Source organism: Atractosteus spatula, chromosome 22 (genome assembly GCF_055471065.1).
Source record: "Atractosteus spatula isolate fAtrSpa1 chromosome 22, fAtrSpa1.hap1, whole genome shotgun sequence".
In the NCBI taxonomy this organism is placed as follows: Eukaryota; Metazoa; Chordata; class Actinopteri; order Semionotiformes; family Lepisosteidae; genus Atractosteus; species Atractosteus spatula.
Genome location: NC_142727.1, coordinates 2,680,330 through 2,693,322, shown reverse-complemented (window position 1 = coordinate 2,693,322; position 12,993 = coordinate 2,680,330). Strand labels below are relative to the sequence as shown.

Here is a 12,993-nt window from a genome sequence, read left to right as displayed (position 1 = left end):
CCATCCATTTTGCAAATCCAACCAGTGTGAAATCATGCATTCTTACTTGTGAAGACAGGAGGGTGTATAAGCTTACATAAGTGTCTGATAAGCTTACAGTATATTGAATATGTAAGAACAGTAAATGGCACCCATTATTCCTTGCTGACACGAGGCACAGCCAGAGTCAGGCAGAACACAAATAATTATCCCCTCCTCTTCCGCACAGACCAGATTTGTTTTCTTCTCAGATTGTTTTACATTAAACAGATATAAATCACTTCTCAGATATGTTTTACAAAGCACAGGAAAAGTAATGAGATGTTCAAAGGTATGTCTTTTCTAATAACGGCCATGCACTCTGAGGAACAATGGTCGACTTAGTTTCTTCCTGCGCATTTAAAAAAATCATAGTGTTATTTAATATGGAACTGGAGAAGATTATAAAACTATAGATTGTTCACCAGCCTCAGTGACAGTGTGGGTGTCAGGGCAGGTGTGTCAGTGACACAGACAGGTCATGCAGCTGTAGTCGTCACCATGGGAAGCTGCAGTGGCTGCACACAGCGGAGAGTCTAAGGAGACAGGGGCAGGGAGCTGCCTTCACAGATCCTGAGCAGTAGTAATTCACATTTTTTATCATTCCAATTCATTACTTCTTTAACATCTTTTGTGGTAGCCAAACAGTCTTCTTTCTGACAATTGTTAGGTTCACCAGCAGTCCAGTACCTGAAACACAACAGTTTGTCTTTAACTTAAACACTCACTTAGTTCATCAGCTTCACAGAGGAAACACTGACAAACTGTTCCTGGAAAACCTGTTACCTTTCCCTCAGTACAGCTCATAGTGGAAACTGGTAGTGCCATTGCTGTCCCTCACCTGTCAGAAACAGCAGTGCCTTCACTACATTCAAATGCTCACATCTGCTCAGTCCTGTCCAGTGTCTACTTTGTTCTTTTAATGCATCTGTAGCTCTGTAGTCAGTACTGTATGTGTGTGTTTGTGTCTAAGGTCTATTCCATCACCTAAACAAAGCTCAACACTTCAGATATTTTATTTCTTCTTTATAGTTTTCAGTTTGGGGTTACTCTTTCATCTTTCATTAACAGTCTGTTTGGACAGGTGCAGGTTAAAATCAGTATCTTCATTGATCTTACCTTACAGTTGGTTGAGTACCATCCACCCAGATCCAGGTTCCTTCTACAGCTACATCAGTCATTCCCATCCAGTATTCACGTCCTTTAGTACGATTACTGATGAACTCCTGAGCACAAAACAGAATGACACACCTCTAGTCTCCTTGTTGAACAAGTGCCCCCAAACACAAAACCACTCCAGTGCCCTGTGAAACTGAAGACAGGCAGGATTGGCACCACTGGGCTCCGTGACTGACCTCACAGAGGAGAAGCAGGTTTTACTGCTCTCGAGCACTGACATTTTACACCACGAGACTGCATGCTGTTTTATTACAGAGAAAAAAGGAATAATAGAACAGCTACTCTAAGATACAATGCCACAGATCAAGGTATTTATTTTCTGCTGTATTTACCCAGCCAGTGATATTGACAATTATGAAGACAAAACTGCTGTCATGTTTTAGGGGATCACATTAGACTTCATATGGCAGACATAGTAGAAGTGTTGATAGTGTGATGCCATGGGGATTGTGGACACCACTTTGGTTCACCCCTCTAGACACACCCCTCATAAACTGTTCTCTCAATCTATAACTTTCCGAGCCATCTCAGACTCTGAGACTAACAGCCTCCCACTCACACATGCATCTGTCCTTTTCATGGTGTCCTCTGAGACTTTCCTGAGGCTTACTCTCATCACTGAGCCCTTTGCTCATGGTTGCCTGGTCTCAACAAACCTTACCTCTAATTCTTTCAGGAAGTAACAGTGGAAGACCCTTGACTCAGTCATTTCTGTTGGGCTGGATCTGAACAACTGCCTTCTTTATCTTACCAGCAGGCGGACAGGGAAACACTTATGATCTTATTATCACTCCCTCAGCTGAATCTCCTTAACATGCAAACAGTCTCCAGCTGTGGAGGCATACTAATGCTATCTATCAAGAGCTCCACCTACCTGCCAAACACAGCCCGTATGATACCACAACAGGCTGTGTGAATATTTCTTTTAGATTTTATGACATTAGGAGTTCAGTTTTACCTTTGCTTATACTGTATATACAGTGGCATTAGTAGGGAGAAAAATATTTTCATGAGTAAATACCAAAGACTAAATTGGGAATAATGGTAAAGGACCAGTTTCTGTCCACTTGTCATTTCATTTCTGTATTGTAATTTTCATTTTGCAACAAAGTAGCAGTGAAGTAACACGCAGCCTCCTACCTGTTCACTACTACTGTTTATAACCACCAGATCAGCTCCCTGCTTTCTGCAGGCGGTGCGACTGTTATTCCAGTTCAGTTGTTCAGTAGAGAAGTAGTAACACTTGGAGTTGAACAACTCCCAGTCCTGAAGACAAGGTCTGCACTCTTCCTCTGGAGAGTAAGAACAGACAACAGCACATATCAGTTCATCTCTCTCTTCAGCACGGTGCATGCACCCAGCACATCTCTTCACTATAGTAGACTTCCAAACTGAACTTTCTACTTCACAGAGGCTCAGGAAGACCCAGTCACCAACATAACATTCTGAAGAGGGAAACAGCCCAAGCAGTCCATCTGAATCCTTACAGACAGAATGGAATAAAGGGATCAGACAACTCACCTAGTGTGCTTTGGTTTGTGACAGGGCAGTACTGATCCACTGGAAAGTGCTTTCTCAACTTAGTGATCACAGATGTGAGATTTTTTCTTTCTTCCTGTAACTTCACGTTGCTTACAGACAGATTGGTGTAGTTTGTAGTCAGATTCCTGAAGTCCACCTGTAACTTGTCGTGGGCTGCAGTCAGGTTGTTGAAGTTTACCTGTAACCTATCACGGACTGCAGTCAGGTTGCTGAAGTTCACCTGTAACCTGTCACGGACTGCAGTCAGGTTGCTGTTGTTTTCTCTCAGGTGATCCAGTTCATCGTTTAACTGAGAAATGTTCTGAGTTTTGCCAATATCTGTGGAGTGAATTATTTACTGTACTTTAAAACCAAAAAAACTTTCTCACAGAGCTGCAATGTTCTGTTTCCTTCACTGCATTCTGTAGTGAGTCACCATTTCTCATAATTCCCTCTTTGAGCATCTTGATAAACGAGACAAAATCTGCTTCACAGGTCACAAGCCTTTCTCATGTACAGTAGTCACCATCTCACACCTTATCACCTTAACACCTTTCTGGTTATCAGAGGTATGTCTTTCTGGTTCGACCTATTACTGAATATTGGAATATGCGGTGAGGGTGACACTGTAATGCAGAAAAGGAATAACTTTGAATGTACAGACAGGACTATTTCCAAACCAAACCATAACTACTGATCAATAAATTTAAAAAAAAGTGCGGGACAATCTACATAGCAGCTGGTCAGTTCTGGCACAAGCACACAGAGTACTGCATTTCCTTTGTTCCCTCCCCCTGCCCTTTCCCAGGGTGTCTCCCTGTGACATGGCTACATGATGATTCCTAGTAAACATCTAAAAAGGTATCGAAGTCTGCAATTTAACTCTACTTAATTCTCCATATTGTACTTTACCCCAGAACTGCTGATACTATTAACATACTATACTATTCCTTTGGAACAAGTAATAGGTTTATTTAATGCTGGAAAGAGAAGAAAGTCAACAACTATTACTATTACTTATACTATTAACATAGAATTAACGCACCATGATATTAAAACAGACAAGAAACATAATACAGACAAAAGCACAATATTCAGACTAATCTGTGATCCCAGAGCATACAGGATGTATTTCAAAGTTAGGAACCGATAAATGATTCTTACCTGTGCAAGATAACAATACCCCTCATGTCTAAACTATACTCAGTCATACTGCAACTAATCGCACACTGTTATACTCACAGTAGACAGTCAGGGCTATGAGGGCAATCAGTAGTGCAGCACACAGGAGCCCCAGACACACTGCAGGAAGTCTGGGCCTAGCTTTCACTGTGAACGGAAAATCAAGAGAATTGCTATCTGGTCATAAGTGGAGTTCCACAAGGCTCAGTACTGGAAGCACTGGGGTTTCCTCATAGAAATGGAGTGCCAACTGCAAATCTGGTAAACTTACACATACAATGCCAACACTAAGGTATGTGGCTGGCTCAATCCTATTTATTGTAATGTAAAAAAAAACTGCTGCAGAAACTAAGATTACATATGATACCATACTGGTAGCCACTACACTATAAATCAGAAAGCACAAAGTAATTTAGGATGACAGGCCAGGAGATGTTGCTATAGTTGTGGTTGCCAGTGTCCAAAACTCTTCTTGAAATGTGGAATTGGAACATGAGATACAAGACTTCTCAGATCAGTGAGAAAACAAAACACTAGAATAGGTAGGTGACACATTATAATGTCACAGGGCAAGTCTCTCTGCTCAGACAATAGAGGCACAGATCATTCACAGTCTCAACACTGCACGGCATCATTTATTATTTAACAGGTGAAAAAGATTTAAGACCGAAACTACCTTTTCCAAAGACTTTGAGATACGTGAACAAAACATCAATCACATCCACCCCACAGCTCTGCTTGTCTGATGAGCAAACAGTTTCTATTTCATTATTAAAAACAAGATGTACTGTATGACTGACCAGGTGCTTCAGGAAGAGGTGCTGTCTGGGCTGGGGGAGATCCAGCTGTCTTCACATCTTCAGTGGTTCTCTCATCCTGTTTCACTGACCGAGAGAGAACCTGGGGTTTAAAACACTCATACCTTTGGTGGGACCAAATCTCAAAGAGATATTTAGGAATCTGTTTGCCAAAAGATATCTCTACATTATCAGCAATTAATTATGGACCCTTATAGTTAAAATTAAAGCAGAATCTAACCCCCTTTATAAGTTTTAGTTCTAGAATTGAATCAGTAAAAATGAACGTCTAACCACATTTACTCTTATATCAAGATTGCCCCATAAAGGTCTCTTCAAAACAATTTTCAGAATAAGATAAAATGATTTCTAGATTTATATGGCAGGGGATCAAGAATAAGATTCAAAATGTTGCAATTTTCAAAAGATAAAGGAGGAAAGGCATTACCAAATTTGAAAGATTATTAATATGCATCTCAAACTAAATACTTGATTAATTCCTGTAACTCAGATTATCAAGACAGGTGGAAAGACATTGAACCATCCTTTATGAGCAACCCCCTAATTCAGGCATTGTTAAGCAATAATAACTTAGATAAGTCATTGATAAATACTTTATCCATGGATGAACCTCCAACTAAAGATGTGGAATTCATTTATAAAAGAACATCACTTAAGTGATGCAGCAAAGGTACTCAGATGGTGTGATTATGATATGGAGTTCAAATAGAATGAATAATAGATTGAAAGTTTGGATAGCAAAAGGAATAAGGACACTACTTTGTGCTATAACTAAAAAAAAACAGTTACAAAGCTTTCAGTTTTTAATAGAGAAACACCATTTGGAGAATCAAGATTTCTATAGATATTTCCAAGTCTGCCAAGACTTTAGTAGTGATATTAAATAGGGGGACCTAGACATTGTTGATGATGTAGTGGTAAAAGCAGTTACCTATACCTATAAAACAGAGTCAAGTAAGGGGTTTATATCTCATTCATACGAGGTTTTATTGAAAAGAAATCGCATTCTGCAGAGTGTATATAAAAGATAAATGGGTGAAAGAAAATATGATTGCAAATGAGTGGTTTCAATTTGGCGGATGTCAACGGAGATGTACTAACTCACATTTCTGGAGAGAGTTTTGCTGGGAAAAGAGTTTCAGATTCTTTATCACTCCGAAGCAGCGGGCACACCGTACGGAGCAAAATTCTAAATACTGGAGACAGTGTGGAAACCAAGAAGGCCAACACTGGCGTATATTCTGGGAGTGCCCTAAAACAAGGCCTGTCTGGATGGATTTACTAGGGGCCCTAGAGAATATATTTGAAAGAATGTCTTCCTTATTTTGAATGCATATAGTTCGGTTTCGAAGCAAAACAATTATAAGGGAACATATATAAAGAGACTACACTTTCATGTGTGATGTATATTGGTATATTTAAAGGACTGGTGTGTAACGTCATATGTATTTAACTTTACCCTTTACGTTTGAGGCGCTATATTTTGGCAAGGGCATTTAAGTAGTGCTGACAAATATCTGTTTGGAATTCTCTTATCTGCAGGTACTGTTAAAAGACAATCACAAGAAAGTGGCTCCTCCCGGATTTACTAACAATCAATGGTTGGATTGAATTAATCAACAATTCGCATACCGGAAAAAATTAACGTTTTCAATTACAGATGAACACATTTGTCAAATTTGGGTCTGGGGGGTTAAATACATTAAACCTTTCATTTGTGGAGATACAGAATAACTGAAACTAGAATTAGGAACGTATATCTACATTATTTCCCCCCTCATAAATAAAAAAAAATATGTATCTTCCTAACTTTGATAGCTTGGTTTAGAAGTAAAATAATTGTAAAATATTAAGGGAACAGATATAAATAGACTACATTTCCATGTATGATGTGTATTGGTATATTTTTGTTATAAAAAGGATTGGTGAGTAATGTCAATAATGTGTAATGTAATGTATTTAAATTTTGTTATCGGTTTCTCTAAAATAAAAAGTTAAAACACTCATACCATTACTGGAGTATAGTAAGTCATAGAGTCATAAGTCACGGGAGTCTGTCCAGTTTCTGTCTACTCCAGAGTACAGAGACAGCTCTTGTCTGAATTGAATGATCTACTAACTGAATGACCCACTAACATCAGCTGCTTCGAGGTGCCTTGTTTATCAAGAGCTGCATTAGTGATGATTGACCACAGTATTTTACGTAAGGAAGTTGGTATCTCAAGCATTCATTGTCAAAATCTCAATCATATCATCTTATTTTCACTGGTTGCCTACAGAGTTTACAATTTTCTTTTTAGCTCTTTTATAAAGCTTTGAAGCTCCCTTATTAACCTTTTAAATGAAATTGTCATACCCACTGTCACTTAAATAACACAGACAGCATTAGAATTACCACTACCTGATAGACTGGCAGACCTGCCACTCAGCCCATTGCCAGAATGACCAGATCAGGAAGGAAATTTGTCCTAAAGGAGCACATTTAAGCAGGGAATTTATGACCTGCCCCTATGACACACCCACACTCAGGTATTAGTGATTTTGATCCTGGTCTCTTACTGATCTTTGCTTGGTTTTGACTTTGCTCTTGGATTTTCCCCTTGAATTGTTTTTTTTTGTCATTTCCTAGGCTTTTGATTGTTTTCTTTCACTCCAACTTTGTCTTGGATTGTCCCTACCACTTGGTGTTTTTCGAATAACTACAGCTTTGGATGAGTACTTGACTTCAACTTACAGTACCTGCACTTGGATCCAGTTTACAGCTTCTGATCACTGATCGTCTACCAAACAACAGTGCATGTTACAGAAACAGTCCATTCTTATGTTGCTGTGCTGCTTGCTAACCATTTCTACTAGAAATTGATGCCTCTCTGTGGCAGACGTGACCAAACCATGCTCTCAGACATTTGAATTCCCTGCCAAATGCCACAAGAAAGCATGGATCACTGGTGATGCTCAAAAGTGCATTTAAAGACCTCTTTTAGCTTAGATTATTGTTGAACTTGGTTCTAAATGTGTACAATGTTTATAACTTTAGTGTTGCAATTTGACTGTTCTGTTATAGAAGAACCTAGAGCTTAACACAGACATCACTGGCCAACACCATTGTTCACTTCCTGTAAAAACTCTTCTCCTGGCTGGACAGCGACGGTAAAACTATCCTGTTATGGAAACAAGTAAAGAGGTCTGACAAAGGTTTGGACTTGGTTGGACTTCCACCCACACACAGTGTTTCATGACCTTTCTCAATATTCTAATATGAAATAAGTTTGTCATGTTTATTACAGCAGGTTCCCTTTGCTCTAATCCAGTCCATATGCTAAAGGGAAATAACTGAGAAACAGGAACTGGCATCTTTTCCCCTGAGGGCCATCACCATAGCAACATGCATAATGCTTTGGGAAACCACACAGAGGTCATTGTGTTTTAAAATATTGTACACTATGCAAAGTTGAAAACTAATAAGCACAAAAGTTGTAATTCTTAGAAAGGTACATTGAAGATATACACATCAGTTGGTGATATACACTACTTAAAACGGGCTAGTTATTGATCAAAAAAGCTACCAATAAAGAAATTGCCCAATGGAATGCACGAAAAGAATATTAAACTGTACTGTATGGAAGTCACACTCACCTGACAGCTCTACTTGTCTGACAATGAAACAGCTTCTATTTCATTGCAAGATAAAGACCTATGACTGACCTGGTGGACCAGGAGGAGGTGCTGTCTGGGCTGATGGAGATCTTACGGTCTTGACCGCTTCATAGGTCACCTCTTCCTGTTTCACTGACAGAGACAGAACCAGGGATTTAACACACAGACTCATTCCATCTCTTGTGACTGCAATGAGAGAGCTCTTTAAACTTGGTTAATTGGAACATCTTCAGTGATGTCTTGACAATTCAGTTAACCAGAACGTCATAATAGGAACGTGTTGAAGATTCCTTTTCTGCACTTACATAATATTTTTGAGCCAGTTCTCAACAGCAGAGGACAGAAACACTTCTTCAGGTTTTACTGAATGCCCAAGTGATTCTAAACTCCTTCTTAGTTATCTTGAGCTGAATTGGTGATCATTGAATATTGACTGAGTTTATACAAAATGCAGGAGAATGAATCTCAGAAGTAAACTTTGGTTTAGACTGTTATTGTCCAATAGATGTCCATGCATTCTTTGTTACTTAACTTTAAACCTGAAATCTTTGTATCTGATGTGCAATAGTGCTCCGTGCTTGAGATCCTAGCTATTTAATAGTTTCAGTTAACACTGCCTTTAAATCAGGTTATTCAATGTAGGTTTCATTTTTATGCCGATACGCAGATTTAAAATTAGGATTTTATTCAGTCCCATTGCATTTCACACACAATTAATCAAAATGTGTGATGACTTCTCACAGTTACCTTCTGAGAAATCTAAAAGTCTGTTGGGATCTTAAACTTGCAACAATGATGCTTTCTACTCATTGCTTTGGACAGTTCTAACACAGCCCAAATGTCAAATGTGGGTCTTGCTGTGAATCTTTCTCTAGTAATTGAGACATGTGTGCTGTGTTACTCTCAAGGGCCTATCGTTTGTAAAATATTACCATCTGTGAGTCTAGTAGATGCTGAAAGGTCAGCTCTTGGATTGATGACCTTGATATTACAGTTATATATTGAGATATATATATATATTGATATTGATACAGTTGATATTACAAACATTCCTTTGTGGGTTTTCCCCAAATTCAAAAGCCGCCAGTATATTCAGAATGCACTGTTCCTGACAATCTCAATCCTAATGTCACAGATCACCTATAAAATGGACCGTCAATTTTAAAATGTGCTTTTTAACACTTTTACACATTCCTAGAACTCGGGTTATACTTGCTATTGACATGGCGGTGTACAGACATTTGGTCAAACCAGTCAATAAACATCGCTCCACTCTAGGCAACAGTCTACTCTGATAAACCCTGACTTCTCTAAGATTTTATAATGGTATGGCTGCAGGAAAGCACACTTATGCATTTAGAGAAGAGGATTTCAGTATGCGAACGCCATTGGTCATTCCTGTAAAGACCCAACCCACATATGAAGTTGTATGACCTTTTACAAATGTCCTTTTCAATAGGAAATAAAGCAGTGTGATGCTTATTACACAGCAAGTTCCTTCCACAAAAGGGAAATTACTGACAGGAAGTCTTGGTCTTCTCTTCCCTTAAGGGCCAGCACCATAGCAATGTGCATACAGCTCTTTGAGAAACCATCCTGTACATTATGCAGATTTGAAGATCACCAAGAACACAAGTTGCAGTGATCAGAGGCACTCAGAAAACACAGCTGAGTAAATCTCCACTCCGCTAGAAGAGTGATCATCTGCTAATGATTTTTCACTGTAATGTGAAAATAACTACGATTATATAGTATAATATATAATTTCAAATGAGTCCCTGACAATTGTTTTATATGGGTTGACAAGTGTCTTTGCCAACATTGAACAGATGGTGACAAATCTCCACTGATATGACAAGCCTGGGATGAGCATCTCCTTCAGTTTGTTAAGGTCTCCACCCCTTCAGCCATCATTTAATTCCTGGTGAGGGTTGCAGCAATCTAGAGCTTATCCCAGTAATGTAGGGTAAGCATATGGGATTACAGCCTGCATGGCATGCCAGTTAGTTGTAGGGTAAACACACACATGAACAATTTAGAGTTACTTGTTAGCCTAGGCAGCATGTCTCTAGGAGAAAAGAAGAGGCAAGAGCAGAGCCCAATGCCAGTTAAACTCCACAGCATGTGAACACTGAAAGATAGAGGCGAAAATACAAAGAGTTCAGCATGTGAGCATTAGACAGGATAATACAGATCCTACAGCAGGTAAACGCGACCAGCAACAGGATAACACAGATCCTACAACACATGAAAACTAACGAGAGAGAGGATAATACAGCCACTTAACACCACACACAAAGAAGGTGATACAGACCATACGGAGTGAAAAGGTTCACAAAATGGTTTAACTGCATTGAGACTCACCAGGTGTTCCAGCACTGGGGCTTTTAGAAAAGGTCACAGTGGAATAGCAAACTTCCTCCGACATTAAGACTGATCCAGATACACGCACCGACAACAGAACCAAAGAAACCAAGCGATACAGACAGCCAACTCGTCTTCTGACTGATCAGAAAAGACTGACTTAGAGGTACATACAGAAATAGGAACAGGAAGAGAGAAAGAATGGTAGTGTTCTATTTATATGGTTTACTCACAGTAATACCCATTTCCTTTCTATATGTAAATCACCAGCTTCTCCTTTTTGGCAAAGCTATTATATAAGACAACAAACAGAAATAGTGTCACCTGAGAACAACCCACACATAGATACCTGGCAACAGGTGTGATAGACAGTCGCTATAATATATACTGTACATACAATAAATCACATGGAAATAGCTCTGATGGGCTAAAGCCATTAAGACATCTGTATGTCATCAAATGTAAGATTCAGAAAATGAAAAAGTTCAAACAAGAACTCTTGTAACTGAGCAGACATGGGTATTTTTTTTAAACTGATGTATTTGTTATACATTTCTGTACTATTTACTTTAAAACAACAGCATCAGGGAGCATTACAGATTTAGACACCCTTTTGCTTAGGACACTGATCTGAAACACAGAGGACCAATGTCAAGTAATACAGCAGGCAAAATAAACTGGGAGAAAAAGACAAAAGAATTAACTGCTTTAAATCCAACGGAGACGGTTGGGCACGACCTCAAAGTCTACATTTCAATAACAATGAACACAACCTCAAAGCAAGAACTAGTCACAGCAATCAGCAGGTTCTGGGAGCTGACCAAACAAATGTTCAATAATTACATCAACAGATTTTCCGTGTTTATCCTAATACTATAGAACACGAGGGGGGCATTCAGGATCATAAGTCTAAAAATATACAGTAATAATAGAATGAAGCATCTGGGCATTTGTAAGAAACTGTGAGTTAGTTCCCCACTACGGACAGTTTCGATGCTTCTTGTGTCCTGTATCACTAGATTAGCACATCAGGGAAACAGAATCTCTGTTTTATCTCATACCTCGTGGTTTTTTTGAGGTTTTATACAATTCTCTCTAATTTTCTGTTATGTTCTTTGTGTTTGAGTTCAGGGGTTGGAGGTTAGAGTGGTTGGCCCACGCACACTTCCCCAGATTGAGGGCGAGACTTACAGCTATAATCCTACCTAGTTCCACACTCGGGGACTGTAAGTGCTCTTCTGAGGTGACGCTGTAGATTAAGATATCCAAGTAGGAAGCTGAAAACGGATGACTCCCCTCTAGGACTCGGTCTCCTGGAGCTGGGGCTCCATGCAGTCCAAATGGCAGGACTGTAAATTAATGTAGGCCAAGAGGACTTTGAAAAGTTGTGCAGTGCTTTTAGTTGGCTGACAATGGCACTTTCTAGTACCCTTTGCAGAGGTCAAGGTTAAGTGTGGGGAAGAAGTTGGCCTTACCCAGGCCCTTCAGTAGTTTATCTATCCTTGGCATCTGGTGAACATCATAGTGACCTATTGTTAGGCTTTCAAAAGTCTAAACAGAATCCCTATCTTTTCTTGTACCCGTTGGTCATTCTTTAATAGACATGTAACCCTTCATCTAGGTGCACCGTGGCCGACACCTCAAGTTCTGGACATTTATACAGCACCTGCAGTCCCCATCTCGGCCACATCTTGTTACTCCCCAGCTGCTACCACCTTCATTACAATCTCAGGGCTCTCCCTTCAGCATGTTCATATGATACACCTGCCTTCTTTTCATTCGGCCGCCTAATCGCATACGTGACTGTCCCTGTCCTCAATATTTCGTATAACCCATGCCACTTTGTCAGAAGCTTGCTTGTTGAGATAGGCAGCAGAAGTTGTACTTTTAGGCCTGGGGACAGTTCCCGCTTCCAGGCACACCAAACATAACATATTTGATTTCTCTATCCTTTTTCTAGGTTCTCCTTGGCTTTTCCCTAAATGTCTCTTAAACGGTAGCTCATCTGGAGTACATAGGAAATGAATTGCCCTGAAGATCAAAAGTAGATGCTTCTTGAATAGTTGTTCTGAGAGATTTTAGTTCTTCACCTAATCCTTCTTTCCTTTTTGCTGAGCCACCAGGAAGTCCTTAAATTGACCCGGTCAATCTGCCACTTGCCAGGTCTGGTTTCCATAGTTTCCCCGGTGGTTTGGTTTGGACTCTGCCACCCAATGTCTTCTTGCAGGGGAAGTGCTGGCCAGGACATGCCGTT

General features: G+C 39.7%; 1 protein-coding gene across 1 annotated transcript; it reads right to left on the bottom strand.

Annotated features, from left to right (window-relative positions):
• Nucleotides 1-554: 554 nt before the first annotated feature.
• LOC148816546 (uncharacterized) lies at nt 555-10,900 on the bottom strand. Its single transcript, XM_088939564.1, has 8 exons — nt 10,740-10,900; nt 8,424-8,507; nt 4,701-4,784; nt 3,961-4,047; nt 2,719-3,057; nt 2,338-2,489; nt 1,138-1,244; nt 555-708 (listed from the first exon to the last, which is right to left on the bottom strand). The coding sequence occupies exons 1-8, from the start codon at nt 10,801-10,803 to the stop codon at nt 555-557; spliced, it is 1,071 nt and encodes a 356-aa protein (XP_088795690.1). The 5' UTR covers nt 10,804-10,900.
• Between the last annotated feature and the right edge of the window lie 2,093 nt (nt 10,901-12,993).

Coding starts and splice junctions, on each gene's coding strand:
- LOC148816546 (XM_088939564.1), bottom strand. CDS start 10,803: ATGTCGGAGGAAGTTTGCTATTCCACTGTGACCTTTTCTAAAAGCCCC. Junction 4,785..8,423: donor ACCTCCTCCTGGTCCACCAG/GTCAGTCATAGG, acceptor TCTCTCGGTCAG/TGAAACAGGATGAGAGAACC. Junction 1,245..2,337: donor TAAACAGTAGTAGTGAACAG/GTAGGAGGCTGC, acceptor TTTTGTGCTCAG/GAGTTCATCAGTAATCGTAC.